General features: G+C 35.5%; 2 protein-coding genes across 2 annotated transcripts; both read right to left on the reverse strand.

Annotated features, from left to right (window-relative positions):
• Nucleotides 1-5,815: 5,815 nt before the first annotated feature.
• LOC111882976 (serine/threonine-protein kinase RUNKEL) lies at nt 5,816-11,777 on the reverse strand. Its single transcript, XM_023879334.2, has 10 exons — nt 11,488-11,777; nt 11,313-11,402; nt 10,554-10,606; nt 10,350-10,425; nt 9,899-9,960; nt 9,730-9,808; nt 9,583-9,642; nt 7,972-9,483; nt 6,980-7,864; nt 5,816-6,349 (listed from the first exon to the last, which is right to left on the reverse strand). The coding sequence occupies exons 1-10, from the start codon at nt 11,533-11,535 to the stop codon at nt 5,975-5,977; spliced, it is 3,240 nt and encodes a 1,079-aa protein (XP_023735102.1). The 5' UTR covers nt 11,536-11,777; the 3' UTR covers nt 5,816-5,974.
• Nucleotides 11,778-15,315: 3,538 nt separating this feature from the next.
• On the reverse strand, nt 15,316-20,161 carry LOC111882998 (mediator of RNA polymerase II transcription subunit 15a). The gene is made up of 11 exons (XM_023879355.3): nt 20,049-20,161; nt 19,589-19,700; nt 19,283-19,403; nt 18,166-19,164; nt 17,995-18,065; nt 17,835-17,909; nt 16,929-17,735; nt 16,500-16,811; nt 16,265-16,420; nt 15,948-16,036; nt 15,316-15,747 (listed from the first exon to the last, which is right to left on the reverse strand). Exons 1-11 carry the CDS (start codon nt 20,159-20,161, stop codon nt 15,516-15,518), a joined length of 3,087 nt encoding a protein of 1,028 aa, XP_023735123.1. The 3' UTR covers nt 15,316-15,515.
• Nucleotides 20,162-20,393: the final 232 nt, after the last annotated feature.

The raw sequence follows: 20,393 nt of genomic DNA on the forward strand, positions 1-20,393 counted from the left end.
GCCTCCTCGAAACTGACGCACTGCAAACGTGGTCTGTAGATTCCCTCTGCAACCGCATGTCATGAAAGCTAACTCCATTTCTGAGATCCAATCCATGACCCCGATTGGATCTTCCTTTCCCGTGAAAGTTGATGGCTTGCAAGTCTGAAAATCCTTGTACTTGCATCCATTTCTCTCGAACCCGTCATCTTGGTTATTTTGTTGAACTATTGGTGTGTTGACTTGACCAACAGTTCCACTGTAGTCTCCTTCCTCAGTCTTCCCTTCGTTCAACACGGGCTGTTCGATCTGAATAGTGGCTTCCTCTCGATTTTGCTGGAGCAAACGTCTAGTTTCCTCCATTTGACGATCCAACAACGCTTGGATCATCGCTTGCACTCCGGCCATTGTAACTGGCTCAGCAGCGGCTTCCATCACTGGTATTTGCTCAATCATTGGGGGTTGGTTTCTGTTCCCATTTGCATTCATGTTTCCGCTACAGGTCCTTGCCATCTTGATCTATACACCGAATAAGGTGAATTTAGATCTTTATTTAGGACTGATGTTCAAATCGTCCTTATCACCCCGAAACGTTTACATGCTAGTTCTAATATCGTAGTCGTACGTTTAGAATCCTAAACACATAAGGTTTTTAGATCCGGTCGGCAACTGACCATAGATCCGAACAAATAATAGCATATCAGGCACAAAGCATTTAGCACATAAAGCATTTTAGGCATAATTCCTAAAATAATCTAGTGCTCAGACCTCACAATCATCACTTAGCATTCTAAGTTTAAGTCTAGAAATAAATCCATATTCCTAGTTCGCTTAAACTAAAGCTCTGATACCAACTGTGACATCCCCAAAATCACGGCCAGAAAAGACCGGTTTGTTTATGCTTTGTTTAAAAATCAGAGTAACATTTTAAATAAAAGTGTTGCGGATTTGTCCCAAAACAAAATATGATAAAGATTTATCAAAAGCATTTCCATAGAAATGTATTTCATTAAAAAACTTGGGATGTCATGTTCGTACAGATCAAAAGCATAAACAGTACAATATAAGCCTTACTACATTTTTTCATATCTACAGGCCTATATCCGATTAATCTCTCATCCCAAGACATCACATCTATGCTCATGCGCCACTACCTGTAATACAAGAAACTGAGTGGGTCAGGCTTGGGAGCCTGGTGAGCACATAGGGTTTTCAACCCACAATAAATAAGTTTATTAACTTCATTAAAGTAAACAAACCCGATCACCCGTTCCCGTTATCCTCACATTACGTCCCTAAGCATCTATCATAAGGGACCTACCCTAAGCATTATCATCGGGACGGACACTGCTGCTAAGGGGATTCCTCAGCAATAAATGTCCTTGAGGCAACCATGTGGGGGATGGAGTACATCTGGTGAGCACACAGTTCAAATAAACACACAGTTCGAATAAACACCTACAGGTTGCGAGCCTGCTAGTGTTCCACTGGACTGTCTAGAATAGTCCGTGGTCGTCATCTATACTCCGCTAGATGACTGATTCATCAATAGCATCTATAACGAGGCCTCTCATTATTTTATTTCGTCACACAGCAACTATTACATCTACCCATGTTTTACCCAACACATTTTGTAGATATAAAATACATATACAATTTAAATCATTGAAAACATGTATAACAATGTTCATCCAGCATAGATAGCAAGTATTCAGATAATATGCACACATAGCACGTAATTTATATAAAATACTTCATATCTATGTGTAAGCTGAAAGTAACTATGCACTCACAACACATAATATATATAAATACTTCATATCTATGTGTAAGATGAAAGGGACCATGCACTCACCTGAGTAGGTGGTGACTCGGCGCTTGGACAGCACTTCGTTACTCTTAACACACTTTTCCTTTGGCAAAACCTAGTATCATTGCCACTAGGGTTTAGTCTAACGATAACCGCGATTAATTAATAGTCTAGCTATTATTATTATTATATAAGCGTTAAACGATACTTATATAACCCATAATAATATCCCAAGTACTTATTATAAGGTCCTAATAACATTACTATATTAAAACGTAAGCTAAACTAAAGATAGGTTAGACGTAGCTCACTTACAGCGGGTTTTCTCGAAAACCGGGCTTCGCTGGAGCAGCGTTCCCGAGTCGAAAGACCCCTTTTCTCGGGACTCCGGGAGCCTCGGGGCTTCCTTCGGGTGCTAGGGGGTTTTCCTAGACTTTAGGGGGCTTAAGGAGGCTTAGAGAGAGATTCTAGAGAGAGAAAGAGAAGTTGGAAGGTGTGAGAAATGAGGATGCCCCGACACCCTTTTTATAGGCTGGAAATCACCAAAATTGGTCGAGTTTACCTCAAACTCGTTGAGTTTTATGGCCAGGTGTCACCATCTGGTGGCTAGCCTTGGGGAGGAAACAACGGCCAGGATTGCGCCACGTCACCCGATTTCGCACAGCAGCCTCCCGACTTAGAAAAATTATAACTCTTGCATACGAGCTCCATTTTTTATTTTCTGTTTTTCCACGCGTAGGTAAAAACAAGATCTACAACTTTCATTTAGACTCCGTCGGCTAATTCTTGACCGATCTTAAATTTAACAGTAGGAGGAGATTAGACTGCTAAATGACCGCGAAGAATTCGTAACTCCTTCATACGGACTCCGTTTTCGTCTGTCTTTTTACCGTTGAGTTCCTATTAATGAGATCTTCAACTCTCATTTAGGTCGCGTAAGCCAAAAACCGCTCGAACTAAAATTCGAATTCCGGGTCGTACATCGCTAATCCGAAACTTCGAAAAATCATAACTTCTTCATACGAAGTCAGATTTGGGAGTTCTTTTTATCGATGTTCTTAGTTTAACATACTCTACGATTTTCGTTTATATCATTAAGGCTAAAACTCGCTCTATCGTAAATTCACTATTTACGCTTCCCGGTGTCATGCCGGTTTTGCCGTAAAACTTCGACGGGCCATAACTTCTTCGTTATAACTCAGATTTCGGCGTTCTTTATATGTACGGAAACCTTGAGACATATTCTACAACTTTATGTAGAGATATCGGGCTTATCTCACACTTTAATTTTGACGTTTATTTTTATTCTTTATTAATTATACATTTATAATTAAATTATAAGCACATAAATACACATAATTCACATAATACTCAAATATTTCATATTTATTACTTCAAAAAGAGTTACAATAGTTGACCTAGACTATTACATTGACAAATATGCTTAGCCCTGAAACCCGGGCATTACAATAACAATCACAAACATAAACCAACTTGCAAATAGATAGATTTTTAGTTTCAAAGATTCATCCTTCATTGCATTGCAATTTCCCACCAAGATGTTCCTGCTTATCTGTTCGTTGCATTGTTGCTCTAGCATGTTAATACGCCTAGTCAATCCATTACATTGTTTTTGCATATTTAAATTTCTTAAGAGACCAGGTATGATGGCTTTAGCCCTAGCACACATTGGCGGGCCAAGCTACCCAATAAACCCCCACAAACATAATCGTTCATAGAGCAAGCATAGAATCTCCTTTTGGTATTCAGTGAGGTTCATGATGTTTTCACCACCGCAAGCTTTCCATAAAAACAAACCACGTAGGAGGAACGGTGGGGAACACTCAAAGGGGATATAATTTTTTTATCTACAAAAATGGTACCTAAAATGTTAAAAGACGAATATACCCTCACGTAGGAGGCATAGAGGTGATTAACAACTCAACGGGAGTTAATTCAGGGATCATTTCCACATAGAAACATGGTCAAAAGTACCATGAAGCCAAAAAAATAAATAAATAAATCGAGATTTTGACTAAAACCCAGAAAAAATGCATACCATATGGACCATTTTTTTTTAGTTTTGTTGAAAAAATAAAACTGCATTGTCCATTTTTATTGATATAACGTAGGCTTGGCAATGGAGCGGGTTTTGACCATGATCCAATCCAAACCCTTAAGAATTATATGGGTTTGGAGCATAGTTTTTGATTCGTTTACCCGTTAACGACCCATACCCGCTAACACTTTTATTAAAAGGGTCGGGTATGGATCATCACTGATCCGCTCCGTTTATAACCCGCCCCTTATAATTTTTGAATTATTGGTTTATATTTTATATTTCTTAAAGTTTAATTTTAATTCCAATCGAAAGTCCAAAGGAAAAATGCCAAAGTCCAAGCTGTTTATACATAAGAATGGAGGAGTCGATTTCTAGACTCTCAGTCTTCTACTAAGAATTATAATGTCATTTCATTTATATTTCATCAAGCAATCATCATATTTCATTCATAAATCAATAAATTCATTCATCGACTGAAAGAAAGTTTGTCATTGTTATTCTCTATCACTACAATTGACAGTAAAAAATAAATCATTAGTTACTACAATAGTTATTTTTAATTCCAATCGGAAGTCATTGAGTACGTAATATGTTTTCTAAATCAACATTTGTTTTATTTAAGAAATATTATTTTATGAATTAAGTAATATATGTTTGATAATTCAAAAAGCCTATGGGTTACGGGGCAGGTTTGGATATCCGTTGATTCGGTGGATAAGGGTATGGATTTGATTATTCAAAACCCTGCGGGTTACGGAGCAGGTTTGGATCGGATTTTGAAACTTTTTAAAAGGGTTTGGATCAAGGTCGATTCGACCCAAACCCGCCCCATTGTCAGGTCTAATATAAGGTTATCCGGTATACCCACCATTAACCACTATAATAATGGGTGTCACATCATTACCATTAAACATATGTGATACCCACCACTGCAACTCCACTCAACATCATTTTTTATTTTTTTAATTCAAAAATACAATAAAAACACAGTTTTTAAATACAAAAAAACAACATAGAAAATTTTTTTAATTAGTTTTTCATTCAATAAAGAGAGAAACGTGCATCAAATACTATATTGTATCCCAAATAATTGAGCGTAGCCCCACATTTTTATATACTAGAAAAACTCATTATTCCTCTAACATCGGGTTTTTGTTCAAAAAAAATCATAATGGGCCTCTAAAGTATTACTAATACGTAAAAATATAGTCTTATTTAGACAGGAACGACGTTCGAACGAGTCATCATTGTAAAGACAATTATCGGCAAAGTAATCACGTACCAATAAGTCGTGTACAGCTTGGCAATTACGATTAACAACCACTCTTGAACACACAACATTCGAACTTTTTTCATCGTGAATGTGTTACACAACATTGAAGAAAATCAAAATGAATTCTTCATCATCATCCATGTCTTTTTGTTTTAGAGATAAAGAGTAAAATTCGATGAAAGGTGAAGGTTATGTATTGTGTTTATACAGGTAATTAGTTTGAAAAAAATAATAATAATTAAAAATACAACAATTGAATGGTCGAATTGGCAAGCCAAATTCTCATTGGTCATCAACTCTGGTCGTAGCCATCATGAAAAGCAATGACCACAACTTACAACGACCACACACCAGGACGGTATGCACGATTGTGGTTTGTGGCCACGTATACCACAAATGGTATCATGCTTAGTATACCGTATGGTTTAATAAAGTGTGTAATTGGACTTTTTAAAAACATTAAAAATAATTCATATCCTTACTAAAATAATTAAATAAATTAGAATGCCGATACAATTACACACATTAAGGTTTAAAAAACACATCCCCTAAGATTATTCTATTTAAAAGGTAAACAGCCTGGAAAGAGCAAATCTATAACAATCATTTTGAATCTTTACTAAAAAAAAGTTATTTGATTAAACTGATTTGCTCAATCTCCATTATTAAATATAAGTATAGACTAATATAGTTTCATCAAAACTCATAGTGATAACATTGATTGGGCAACTAGAGGTACAATTGAAATGAACATAAGCATAGAGTTTCTTTGTGTTGAGGAAACAATTGAGTGTGCACAACATATATAGCATACAAATCATTTGGAAGATAAATCCAAAAAGAAGAAGATTCATTGTTGTGTGATGATCTTGAATTCTACCAGCATCTCGACTAGTTTTTGTGCATATATAGGAATTGGATCTTCATCTTCCATTAGCTGTGGATACAGAGGGAGGAAATGATGATGGCATATTTGTTTCAATTCCTCTCGTTTTCCATTGTTATCGTGAGATGATGATGATTCGTTTAACAAACTAACCACCACTTCAAACCATATCTTCAAGCATAAGAATCTGGCGTCTCCATCTTTGCTTGCTTTGCAAACAATGGAGAGACTTGGAAGTATCTCATGGACAAAACCCGAGTGGTTTTCCTCAATGAAAGAGGCTTCTTCTGTCACTGTTTCAAGTACCCGTAGAAGGGTTATCTGGAAATCATCCCTTCCCTGAAAAATTCAATCACAAATCAAATGTTTACATCATATACGGATTGGGATAACAGCATTCCTATTTCCTACTTATTATATATACATTCAAAAATAAATAAAATCACAAAATTGGCTTTTTCATTTTATTTAATTCATTGGAGTGTTTGGTTGACAAATGTACAGAATTCAATTCTCGTTTGAACTCTTCAAATTACATGTTCCATGGATTTCGCCATCCTAGAGAAGGCTAGTGGAAGTACAATTTCAATATATGCTTTTTGATAAAAGACCAAAATACCCTTCGGTTTATACATAATATATTGAAATAAATGCAACCTGAAAAATAATTATATATATTTATAATACACAAAAATTTCTTAAGAAGGTGGTTTGTTCAAAAAAAATTCTGGAAGGAATTGGAATCTTTTAAGGGTACCAACGGAATTGGAATTTAAGATTCCATTCCATCAAATGTACAAAGTTTAATTCTGTAGAAAAAATTTCAAATTCCTAGGGAAGGGTTGAAGGAACTTAAGTCTAATTTTCAATTTTTATAGTGTGTTAACAACCAAAAACGGGACTGGAATGGAATTGAATTCCAATTCCATCAAATTCCATAATATCAAAACAGTCGGTTACTGTGTTTACCTGGAACGGCGATTCCACCAATTTGATTAAAATTTTAAGTTGCTGAAGAACCTCCGCATTCACGACTTTATGTTTAAAGGAAGAACTTCCAAGCAGATTTAGAACAACAGAGAAAAGTTGAAGATTAGTCTTTGAAGAAGCTCTACCAGTCAAAGCAGCAACCAGCGTATGTCGTCTCCCTCCCCCTCCCCCTCCCATCAGTTGCTGAACATCGGAAATTACAGTCTCAAGTAACCCCGGAATCACAGCCACCACACCAAACAAAAACGCCTCCAAACACTGCTGCAAATAAACCCCCTTCTCCTTCACCACGAGCCTATCCACAGTCGACACTAATTTTCCGTTCAAGAAAAACTGCCCTAACCATCGCTTCCTGTTCTTACAAAGCAACGTCACAAAAACAAGGGTTTTCCCTCTCAAAACCTCACCGCCGTGTTCAATCAACGAGATAAGATTCGGGACTAAATTCTTGTCCTCCACCAGCGGGAGAAGGTGGCGGCCGATGTTAGGGAAGAAATTGCCGCCAAGCACCGCCATGTTTAGAAGGTTTAAGCAGATTTGTTGTTCTTTAGGGTTTCCTTTTGAGATGGCTCCGGCCATTTCTTTGAATGTGAGTTTTTCCATTACTTGCTGGATGGTGGGAGGGGTAAAACGGACCAATCGCACTAAACATGATCCGGCAGTGAGTCGGATGGTTTCTTGTTTTCCAGGAGCTCGGAATATGTAGCAGAGGTTATTGATAACGTCTGAGCTGGTGAAACGAGTTGACCAGTAGCCTCCTTGACTTGAGATGTTTTCTATTGTTCGTAATGCGTAAAGCTGAGTTATGTCGTCTTCTCCCTTACGTAAAAGTGACGTCACCAATGAAATCAATGTACTCGGAACCTGCAAATAAATATACAAATAAAAAGAATGAAGTGGATAATACTATTATATACAAATAAATGTAAGTTTGTTGGTTGATCATCATAACAATTGTGAAGAAAATTGACCTGCCACCCTGATGAGGATTTAGTTTCCTTAGACGGGCTTTCCGGCGGGATTGTTGGTTTGGATTGGTCGTTTTGAGTAGATATGTAAAACAACAACTCCCCCAATGCAGCCATCGAGAATCTTCTAACCTTTTCTTGCCTATCTATCAAACCTTCATTCAATGCACCCAATATTCCAGAATTCGACAATTCATCATCGATATAAGTAGAATGGCGTATTAGCAAGCCAAGAAGTGAAGCAAGCTGAACACGCAAAGCAGAGGCCTTTGATTGCCGGAGCATTTTCACAAGAACCGGCATTATTGAGCCGTTTGTCAAAATATTGGCAGCTTCGACATTCGTGCTTAACATCTCAAGGTATCTAATCACGTTCTGCTTCTCACCGATGGTGGTGTTTCCATTTAAGATGGTTACGATTGATTTGGTGACGACATCTAACTGGTCTTTTGGTAATTTCACGAGATCGGAAGCTGGAATCGTGTCAAATGGAAGAGACGGGAGGACATCTGATTGTTTGTCGGACTTTTTACTCGGCATCACAGGTCGCACCGACAGGTCAGATGAATGCCAAACCACCTGTGATAGGCTAACCACACCACCTGAATCTTCGATTATTCTTTGAGTTTTGGGCTGAGGTGAAGCAGTCGGTGGAGTCGGAGGCACTGAGGATTCCGATTCATGATCAGTTCTTCTTGATTCGTCTGTGTTAATCAAAGGTGACGCATCAATTTCATGTATTATTCTCTCTTCCGGATCTGGCGTTGATAAATTCTCATCAACGGTAGGGTTACGACTAGGCGTAGCAGGAAGTTCGTTCTCGTCTTGTGTATCGTCCTCTGTATTCTCGTTAAAATCAAGCTCCATATCTGTGTTTTCAATTTTAACATCGGTGTCATGTTCAGAGTTATTCGGCAATGGCCTTCGGTAATTCTCCTTCTCGTTTTCCCTCTGTAAATTCGATTTTGCTATCCTGGAAAGGCGCAACAGATTCACACCCTTTGTATTACTCGAAACATCTTTCTGCTTGGATTGAATCTTCCGGTTTTTGGGTGTTTCATTGAGTTTAGAAGAGTTATCGCGGTTTCTCGGTGGGGTTTTGTTTTGAAGATTGCGTTCTCGTTCAGTGAGGCAAGAAGGCTTATAAGAAAGCTGTATCATGTTATCGAAAGCAGGTTGAGGAGGTAAAGAGACTGGACTAAGGTGTGTTCTCCAGTAGGCATGAGTGGTGATTTCTGACCATTGGATTCGATCAGTGGGATCTTTGATTAAAAGAGAACTGACAAGATTAGCAAATGTACGGCTGGGATTGCCTGGGAGAGATGGTGTAGGATCAGTGAGGATTGATTTTACTAATTGTGTGAATTCTTTTCCAATGAAGGGTGGTCTACCAGAATAACATTCATACAGAACACAACCAAGTGCCCATAAATCAGAAGCATATGAATGCACTCCACCATCATGGAACAACTCAGGAGCCATGTAGCATGGAGTGCCCCTCTTTGCTTGTGGTAGCTAAACAATATAGGAAAAAAAAAGTGTTATATAATTAATAATATTCAAGATAATGACACTGAAAAGCCAAAAAGAGTGCAAATTGTTATGAACACTTACAAGGGAAGAAGGTGTTTTAGATATGTCACTCAATTTTCTGGATAACCCAAAATCACAAAGCTGCAATATATCATACATATCAACCATTATGAAAAATGTTGGTATATAAAAACCAATGAGAGAATCATAAATACTGCAAAAAATTACCTTTGTACGACCATTTTCATCTAATAAAATGTTTGATGGTTTCAAATCACAGTAGATGATTCCCTTGGAATGTAGATAACTGATTATTACATTGATTTGAGAACAGCGTCAGATGATACAAACTCTAGAATCATGTATTGTAATGTTTTAAAAAGAGAAATTGTTTTACCTTAAACCTCTAACAAGATCACGTGCAAGATCATGTACTGAATCTTCTGGAAGTTTATTGTCCTGTAATGCAACAATCCATGTTGGTTGATTAACAAGTGGTACTAGCTCCAAAATATGTATTAAAACAATTAAGCTTTCATATGATTTATTCCTTTACTAAGATGAAGAAAATGACTTTGTGCTAATTTCAATCTTAATTGAATAAAACACTATTAAGCAATTTGAAGCCTTTAGTAACTGATAAAACAATGTCGGTTTCCTTTGTTTCCTTTTGATTTATTGAACCCAAATGTATATAACTGTTTTCTTTCTTAAAAAGAAGGTACATCCTGGCTTAAGAAAGAACAAGCACACTTTTACTCAATTTTGAGTTTGTTGAATTTGTTATTTTTGTTTCATTCATTTGGGTGATTTTTTCTTGCATGAAAAGCATAATGAATTGTCCATACCTGCTCCAGTAATGTCCGGAGGTCACCACCAACACAATATTCTAAAATCAACCACAAATGAGCAGAAGTTTCATACCTATTTCAAAACAAGAAAAATACACGGTCTAATGTATAAACAATTCATCTAAAGACAAAGTGTCCCAGACACTAGAAACTCAAAAACATTTATAAAATAAAAAATTGAAAATGCTGGGTTTGGCTTACCAAGCATAAAATTTGAGTACATTAGAATGATCCAAAGAGTGAAGAATTCTAACCTGCAGCACAAATCATCAACAGCAATTAAAACATTAAGATTTTCTCTAACAAGTTGTTCTTACAATTAGGCTCTTGTCCCCAAATCAACCATTCATGTTACTTAATTAGATTAGAATTGGACAAAAAAACATGTAATTAATAATGACTGTGGAAGTGCAAGTATGTGAAAGATAAGATTTTTTGTTAAATTGAAATCAATAAGGAATGTAAAAGTACAGTGACGTGTTTACCATAACAGAATCCTAAACACACTTCAATAATACAACATAAGAGAACCCCTATACCAAAATCAATTACGATCTACAATATTTAAAAATGAGGAAATGAGTGGTGTTGGGATTTGCATTTTCGAAGCGATTTTATGACTTGAATATCAGATAGTAAGTTGATTAATGTCAAGGTTTTTTTGGGTAAGTTTACAATCCAAAATCTGCTTATTTTGACCTAAATCCTCAAAACTATAATTGCTCTTTGCCAAACGATCCAAACTGATTACCGCAATGATCTGTTTAGATGAATATCCAGGCACTCGAATAGTAAGCTTAGCTTGAAATTTTGAATAACGAAAGAAAACTATGCAAGTATGGTAGATCCTATGTCGCATTATCACCGTAAGGAGAGAATATTCATATGGATCTGAAATTGAATTACGATATCCTCCTAAAACATTCGATTTCGAATACGTAAGTAAAACAGTTAACTTACTTCCTGAAGAACCTTGCTCTTATGAGATTTATCAACGCTTTTGATTGCGAAGTATTCAACGCTTTTCTTCTTCCTCCCTTTATATACAGTCTGCACATAGCACACAATTCGATTACTGAACTGAAACAAAATGGTAGAAGAATATACATAACAGTAGAGATATAGGGCTCAGTACGGAGTATTTTCCTTGGCCGATGGCTTCGTATATGTGAAAATTATCCATGAATGTACAGCAAAATATTTTCTAGGGTTTTCAAAATTGATATTGCTAAAGTGAGAAAGAAATGGGGAAAACGGTCATGCCGTCGTGAATCAATGGATTGGATCGTTGAGAGTAGAGGTAGACAGCAAAATGGAACCAACAAAGGTGCGGATGAGATGTGATGAATCTAGAGAGAAATGGAGTTACCAACTGTAGCGAGAGAGATGAGAGATAGTGAAGGGTTTGAGCGGGATTGAAACTCAATTGAAAATCAAACATGTATATGAAGGATTAATGACATCAACATTTTATTTATTTATTATTTAATTTATTATGTATTTGTTACTATTATATTTCATTATTTATTGTTATTAATTAATTAATAAATTAACGGGACTCAATTTAAACATAATTTTCTTATTTGCACAAAAAACTTATAAAAAAACTCTTATACTCATGTTTCAAAATCTCTATTTTTAAATGTTAATTACCACCTTTTCGTAACGAATGTTTCATTTTAATCCTTTGTATTTTATATACATCTCATTTTTTATATTTTTTTTTTAACTTTTTGATTTTAATAAAAGCAAATGGTTGTTTCAAAATTCTGCATTTTTCATAGGATTTTAGATTTGTTCTTTCAAATTCCGAAATAGTTTTTCGGTGGAAAATTGAGAATATTGGTTCAAAATCCAAAATGTCGGTTCAAAGTGTATTCATTTGTCAAAAAAATATATTTTTGATGGGGGCGTAAATTGGTCCGGAATAAACCATTTCGAAAATGTTTGTTATTTTTCAAATATATATATATATATATAGACAAAATTGCAAGAATGGTCCCTGTGGTATGTCAAAACTAGCAACTTTGGTCCAAAATGGGTTTGGCTCGCAAGGATGGTCCAATAGTTTCATTTTGTTGCGAGTTTGGTCCAATTTCTTATGAACTTTTTTTAAATGACGGATTTGCCCTTTTTTATTTTATTTTCTATTTTTCTTTTATTACAACAATTAAAAAACAGTTAAAAATAAAACAAAAATCAAATATCTCTCTATCTCTCTCTCTCTCTCTCTCTCTCTCTCTCTCTCACACACACAAACGTAATTAAATTAGAATCCAGATTGCAAATCCATCCGTCATATCCATCAAAAACCTCTCCAAATCTCCCACATTTTACTCGATTCCTAAATCCCCAAATACCCAATCGCATGTTTCTACTAGATTCAAATTGTTTTCGCCTTTTGATTCAGAATTCGAGTATGATTATGTGAATTGCAGGTGAACAAGTATGATTAAAGTTGGAAAAAGGAGTGGTTTGGGGTTAGGCTGTTCTTCGAAGTCTTGAGCAACGCTGAGAAAGCAGGGTTGTTGTCTAAGGTGGAGGAGTTAGAATTCACTTTTTCTTCAAGATGGAGTAGGTGGCGATGGCGGCTGGTGGTTTATTTTTGGGTTTAAGATGGAGGCACATTAGGGTGCGTAGAACTCGACCGCTTCATTAGGAGTTTTTTAGGATCACTTGTGAGTTTTTAAGAAAGGGTCTTAAAACCCAATTCATTTGCTATTGTTTTGCTTTTGGTGTTGATATTGATCTTATTGTCTTGATTTGTTTATCTTCACAAACAGTTGGTTTAAGATTTTGTTTTTGGATTTGGGTTGTTATTTTGGTTTACAACTTTGATTTTCTTCTGAACAGCAATGGTGGGTTACAACCAGTAAGTTTAGGTTTAGGTTTCATAGTAGAAATCGATTCAGGTGGTAGTGAAGGGCCTTGAAACACCGACAAGGGTTTCAGATCGACGGTGAGAGGGATAATCGGAAAAGGACAACTATGGCGGTGCTCTTTCAGATCTTCACGAGGCTGCTAGGCAGCTGATGAAGGCCATCAGATGGAGATACATTGACGATGTCCTAAGCAGCGGTGACATGGATTAGATATCCAAAAAAACCCACCTTGGAAACATCCATGGAGTCGATTTTCAGAAACTCACCCCTTGAATTTTTTAGAAATTTTAAGAAACATCCATGAAGTCGATTTCCTGGGTTATCATCACTGCTTTATGAGTTTTTGAGAGGCGATGACGGAGTCATGGAGATTAGATCCAAGAACACCGGAATCTGGTATGCACAAACTCATATTGATTAAGAAAAAAGAGATGAAGAAGATGAATTGTTCTTGGGTAAAAAGAAAAAAAAAACTATGGGGGGAATACGGTGGAGAGAGAGAGAGAGAGAGAGAGAGAAAGGGTATATTATTTTTGTTTTATTTTTAACTGTTGTAATAAAATAAAAATGGAAAATAAAATAATAAAGGGCAAATCCGTCATTTTAAAAAAATTCATAGGAAATTGAATCAAACTCGCAACAAAATGAAATTATTGGACCATCCTTGCGAGCCAAACGCATTTTGGACCAAAGTTACTAGTTTTGACATACCACAGGGACCATTCTTACAACTTAACCATATATATATATATATATATATATATATATATATATATATATATATATATATATATATATATGTTTTTTTAACAATAACTTAAAATATGATTAGTTTAATTAATATCCATAAATATAATCAGTTTTAACAAAATGTAGAATTTGTCTTAGAATTTCCTTGAGAAAAAAATGGTGTGTAATATTATGGTCTAAACATCCTCAAATAGATTTTAATATGTATATTTGGACACATCAACATTTAGATTTTAATGTTGAAAACAAATAATAGCATGAGAATTATGATCTAAAAGGGTGTTTGGTTAAGCTTGTTTAAGCTCCTTTTTAGCTTATTATCAGTTCAATACCGGTATAAGCTAAAAATGGTGTTCGGATAAAAATAGTTTATCAAGGTGTCATACCGGAAATAACTCAAAATCTATGAGTAAGTTTCTCTTAACTTATTAGTTTATAAGTTATAAGATATAAGTTAAAAGTATTTATGAAAAGTTATAAGCTTAGCCAAACACCCCATAAAACATATGAAAAAAACAAATATGCGCTTGTTTTCCAAACAATTGAGGGTTTTTTCTAAAAAATTGTATCTTTTATCAGAAGATTAACGATAAATCAACTAAAAAAAAAAAAAAAAAAAAATAGATTTAAACAAAAAAATCTCAAAATATAATATCATCTATACAATAAAGCTTGTATGTTGTTTCAGTATATTTTGGAAATTTTAGTATTATTTTTACTTTGTTGATATTTTTTTGTTTTAAGTTCAATTTTCATCTTACACCTAATAAAGAGTACTGTTACACATCGACCAACATAGCTATTAGCCTTTGGTATACATTGTATAATATTTATTTTATTGTCATCATTAATTATAATTCGGTTAGATTGATTTTACTTTTTGGTTTTTAAAATTCAAAAAGTTTTAAAAAGAATATACATAATTTTAACATTGACGAGCTTGATTTTTAAAGTTTAAATCCAAGAATTATTCATGTGATGTCATTTTTAAGGAACTAGAGTAAACGGACAAAAAAATGGTTAATCTGTTTGATTGGACTATTCGGTTTTCATTTTAATAACCGAAAACTAATCCAAAATTAAAAATAGTTATTTGATTCTGGTCATAACTAATCCAGAAATACAAATTGTCCAATTAAACAATTCGGTTTTATCCAAATAATAAACAATTCTAAAAAAATTGATAGTTATTTTACGATTAATCAAAATAATGATCAATTTGTTAAATTTGTTATTATTTGTGAATATAAGTATTACAAATAACAAACTCTGTTAATTAATGATTAATTGCAATTGATGACATGACATGCATGTAATAAACTTACAATTTCTATAAACTTTCAATTATAAATCCAAGTCCCATTACATTGACCATGGTTATGGTTGTGAATACTAAAAGAGACATCTTTCTATCCTATCTGCACATGAAACCAGAAATAACTTTCTATTTTCTATTTTTCATAAAAACAAGTGTTCGCAATATATTATATAGATGTAGGATGAGGTGATCAGAAACAAAGAATGTAAGAATTTAAGCAGAAGCAGTGAAAGTGAGACAGTCCTCCCAGGGTCCATATTTAGAGGTGAAGGTCCCACCAGCACCACCACTAGTTTGGTGGGCGTATTCGGAAATAACTGCACGAGCACAAGTGTCCCAAGTCCTTGTCATCTCCTCAAGTGAAATGGGTTCCGAAAGCATTCGCACACAACTATGAAACCTCAATTTTGCTTTCATTGAAAGATCCTCCATTTCATCCTCCTTACTCTCCCTTTTCAACACCAAATATAATAAATACTACTCTGTAAGATTAATTATATTTTAAATTTAATTATATTTAAATATTTAAGAGTAAGTTACATTTTGGGTCCCTGAGTGTAGCTGAACTTTTCAATTAAAAATTTCTCTTGCAATTTTTGGTCTATATATTTGGTACATGTTTCAAGTAAGAAGAGATTTTCTCACCTAATCTCAACCGGAAACTTATCCAACAGTATGGGTGAGCAATTTGGATAATTTGCAGGAACAAGCAATCGTAATGGTTGTATAGGTAACTGCAAAACCATTAAAGAAAATTTCAACTCCATGGAGAGAGAATGCTAAAGGTTGCGTTTGTTACACAAAACAAAATGGACACTAGATTAGTAGTCTATGAAGAGGGTATTTACGTCTTTTACATCGAATCAAATCCCTCTCCCAATTTTTTATGAGCCCAATTTATGTCATGTTATGTCTTGTCCTATAACATATGAATTATAGTATGAGATTAAAAGGAAATAAACCACTTTTGCTGAAGCATATTGTGACTTAATGTTTACAGCGCCAAAAGAGCACCTGACAACGGTTCCTGAACCTACATCTTCCTCGCTGATACCAACCATGGTATCAATGAGTCCCCAATTTATCTCTCTTATTTCTTCCAAAAGAGCATTGCTAGTCTGCATCATTTTTAATATAAATATATAACTTGGGAACCTATAAAACAAACCCTAAAATGGATAAAAATGTGTATCATACCTTAATCCGAGGCCTTTTTATGCTAGAAGTTGCAGTTGATTCCAACTCTGAGGCCTCCAAATAACTGAAACGCTTAAAGCTATCATTTACATTGTTGGCAGATGATACAACATTTAAGGGTTCCATTTTCGTTTTCCTTTTTCCAATAGTTGTTGATTGAAGGCGACATTTTGTTGTGGCAACCAAGTCCTCACCAATTGCAGCTCTTGATTTGATACCTGCTCTTGATCCTGCAATGCTATCAATCATACTGACAACTGAACCAATGTCACTAACCGATGCACTCAAAGATTTTGCTGAAATCGACTTCACCTATCAAGCAAAAAAAAAGTTAAAGTGTTAGGGGTTAATTCTTTTTTACTTAATCTGGACAAAACTTGAAAAAGAAGAGAAATTTAAGAAAAGATTTCATTTTATGTGATTACTGACCACTTTGAGTAAGTGCTCTATGGGCTTTTCTATAGTACTACTCGACTTTCCAGAAACAATCAATGCCTCATTCCCGTGATTTCCATCAGGGCTAGTGAACTCTGCAAGCAAAGGGGAAGCCGATATGCCAGGTGTCCCAAAAGGAAGAGATAGAGAGTGAGAGGCAACATTTGATTGGTGTCCAACATTCCCAGCATTAGGAATACCCAAATTAACCTTCTCAGAGTCTCCTAGAATATGAGATGTAGAAGGAGTTGAAGGGGACGACATGGTAAATGGCGAGTTTGCAGATTGCAAAGGCGTACAGGTGGCGGATTTAGTAACAGAAGTCAACGGGTTTTGCTGGTCAACAGTTGGAGATGAAATCTGAGGTGAAAAGGGAGGTCCAGGTCTTGTAAGAGATTCTATCTTGACACCAATATGAGGCAGTTGCAACTGTTGTTGCTTTGTTGGTCTGTTAAATTGCTGCTGTTGTTGTTTTTGCAAAAAATGATGCTTCATTTGATGATGAGGTTGAAGTTGTTTCAGTTGAAACATGGTGGAATTCGGTGAGTTCATGTGGCTTTCATGAGGATGTACTTGTGTAGGACTAGGAAGTGGTTGTTGCAGGTGGGGCCCGGGTTTTCGGTTAAATGTGAGTATGATGTTAATAATCTGTTTCTCATATAGATCAAGTTTTTCTTTATATATGGGTAATATGTTGCTTCTAGGAACTTGTAGGAAGTTCAAGCAACTATCAAATATGTGTTTAAGCATTTTTACCTTCTCAAATTGTTCATTCTTTGGTTGTTGAGGAAGAGAATTATGCTGGTGGTCAACACAAGTCAACTAAAGTCATCCATGAGATAGATTTTGAGAATTTAATATTCTTTGCTATTGATATCAACAATTTAATGAGCAACTTACCAAATGCAATTTTATCATGATTTTCGGGTATAAGTCAGTCAACCCTGGCATATATTTATCCTTCATAGCTTTAATCTGCGAAGAGAAGAATCATAAGTCTCATATAACACATTTCATATAATCAGAATACCATTAAAGTATATAGCTTTAAGCAGAGCACCTTTTGATACACCTCCTCTTGCCAGTCTCCATTATTTTGGTTTCCTGTTTGAGCTGTGGAATCTGATGATGCTACAGAGGAATAATAAAAACTTGCATGGATTAGCTCATTAAAAGAGTAGTGTATACATACAAATATATAATACACACATGACATGTGTATATAGCTTACTTGATGAAGCCTCTGGCATAGCTCTCTGTTGTTGGAATAGTTGTTTCTGTTGTTGATCTATTACATTTTGCTGCTGAAAAGCACCTGATGTTGGAAGCCTCTGTTGCATATCCCTTTGAGACATGTTTGACTGTAGTTTCATATTTAACTGGTGTTGCAACTGACCTGACTGTGTTTGTAATTGTGGCATCACTTGTAATTCCGGTTGTGAACGTTGACCTTGCATAGAATGATTCTTTTGTGGAACTGACACCTTAGACTGCATCACTTGTGTCGAATGTTGATTGTTCAGCATGGTTGGTTGCTGATGAATTGTAGGAAAGTTTTTATGTTGACCAATTGAGTGTTGATGTGGTTGTTGTACATTGGAAGAACTATTCTTTTGGGATAGTAACCTTGGTTGTTGTTGTTGTTGCAAGTTTGTTGCACTAGTTTGTAGGCCCATTGGATTCGACTGTGGTGGTGGTGGTTGCTGGTGGACAATGGAGGCCGGTGGTTGCTGTCTTTGTTGTCTTAGGGCTGATTTTTGGTGGTGTTGAATCACAGATTGCTGATTTTGTTGAGCTGTAGAGAGAGAAGAAGGTTGGAAATGACTTGGCTGCAACAAATTTTGATGTTGTTGCTGAATGTGCAGATTATGCTTTGCAATTTGATGTATCTGATGTCGATATAGATATTGTTGTGAGTTTTGAGACTGTTGTTGTTGTTGTTGTTGTTGTTGTTGTTGCCTGGTTGGTATCTGCCTTTGATTTACAAAGTTCTGAATGTTCTGTAAGTTTGGATTTTGGGAGGAAATATTTGAGATAGTAGGCTGTGAGAGAGCATTGACAGGTGGTAATGCAGATGATACACCAGCAGAAACTTGTACTCCAGATGAAGGAATATTACTGTGGATGCTCTGTGATAGGATTTGTTGAGTTGCTTGAGGGTGATTAGATGGAACAGGAATAGGAAGGGGTTGTTGCCCTTGGTTGTTGACTTGATGGATGCCATGAGAGCCTGCTCAAGGTTTATGAAAAAATACTTGAAAGAGTTTGAGGTAATAATTAATATACATACATATATATATATATAGAAACATAACCATGAGCTCTGATATTATAGGATACTGAAGTACCTGGATTAGAGGGGTTCACACTACTACTAACAGAGTTGCACTGCAAAGAATTGGGCACAAGATTTGCAGACCTACTCTCCATGGTCAACAACTTCATAGATATTTTTCGCACATAATCAGACTGCAAATGAAAAAGAGCAAACTGATATGTCTCAAAGTAACTCATGAAAAAGATTCGATGTATCTTGAATGTACTTTCATATAAGCTACAGTTTCATACAAGATGGTTGTAACTATTAGCACAATAAAAAAGGTGAAAAGCACACATGCACACAACACCAACATCAAGGGATCAAATATACAAACTTGGCTTGTTGTGGTAGTATAAATCTTTTCCTCAAGCCTCTGAGCAATACTCTTAATTTCTTGTGGCTTCTCTAATGCCCAAGATGGATGATGCTTCTTCAATGTATCCATTCTACATAAAAACATGAGTTGGTAAAATAGAGGTGCAGAGTTAAGATGATACTTAGAATGAGCCATGAACATATCAATCCCCATAGATAAACTGAAACTTACACGAAACAAGAAAACAATCCTTTTGTTTATCATTTGTATACTATCATGTGTACAAATGAAAAAGAAAGAAAAGGAACTCGAAAGGAACCAAATTGATAAATTCTGATGAGAATGCCATACTGCAAATGTTTTGGGGACAACAACACTATTGCAAGTAAAATTATCAAGTGATCAGATCAAATTCTTAAGCATGCAGATAAAGATAGGTTATGACTTAAGACACCAATTCGAGTATATGGAAATATACATCTTAATGACAATCTTTTTTCGCGAATCTGATGCCATCTGAGTCCTCCAGTCGACAGATTCCATGGTGGATTCACCACCACCCGTCCCACCTTGATAAGTACTTGTATCCATCGCCTATTTGACAACCGATCGTCAATCGTACACTATAACATTTGTAAGGCTTAAATAAATACAGGGAAAACATATAAAAATAATCAAATCGAACAACTAAAATATTTGAGGTTTTACAGAAAAACCATGCGATTTAATATACAATCAAGGAAAAACAGGATAAGAATTTCTGATTTCGTAACCGCAAAACACAAACCTATGCGACGTAGGCGTAGTTTTACCTCATCGATCA

This window comes from Lactuca sativa, chromosome 6 (assembly GCF_002870075.4).
Source record: "Lactuca sativa cultivar Salinas chromosome 6, Lsat_Salinas_v11, whole genome shotgun sequence".
Classification (NCBI taxonomy): domain Eukaryota; kingdom Viridiplantae; phylum Streptophyta; class Magnoliopsida; order Asterales; family Asteraceae; genus Lactuca; species Lactuca sativa.

Excerpts from the sequence above, each read along its gene's own strand:
- LOC111882998 (XM_023879355.3), bottom strand. The coding sequence starts at position 20,161 with ATGGATACAAGTACTTATCAAGGTGGGACGGGTGGTGGTGAATCCACC. Across the intron at positions 17,910-17,994 it reads AAGAGGAGGTGTATCAAAAG|ATTAAAGCTATGAAGGATAA; the intron begins GTGCTCTGCTTA and ends TTCTCTTCGCAG. Across the intron at positions 16,037-16,264 it reads AATATGCTTCAGCAAAAGTG|TTACCTATACAACCATTACG; the intron begins GTTTATTTCCTT and ends ATGGTTTTGCAG.
- LOC111882976 (XM_023879334.2), bottom strand. The coding sequence starts at position 11,535 with ATGGATAATTTTCACATATACGAAGCCATCGGCCAAGGAAAATACTCC. Across the intron at positions 11,403-11,487 it reads TCGGCCAAGGAAAATACTCC|ACTGTATATAAAGGGAGGAA; the intron begins GTACTGAGCCCT and ends TGCTATGTGCAG. Across the intron at positions 10,426-10,553 it reads GTACTCAAATTTTATGCTTG|GTATGAAACTTCTGCTCATT; the intron begins GTAAGCCAAACC and ends GTTTTGAAATAG.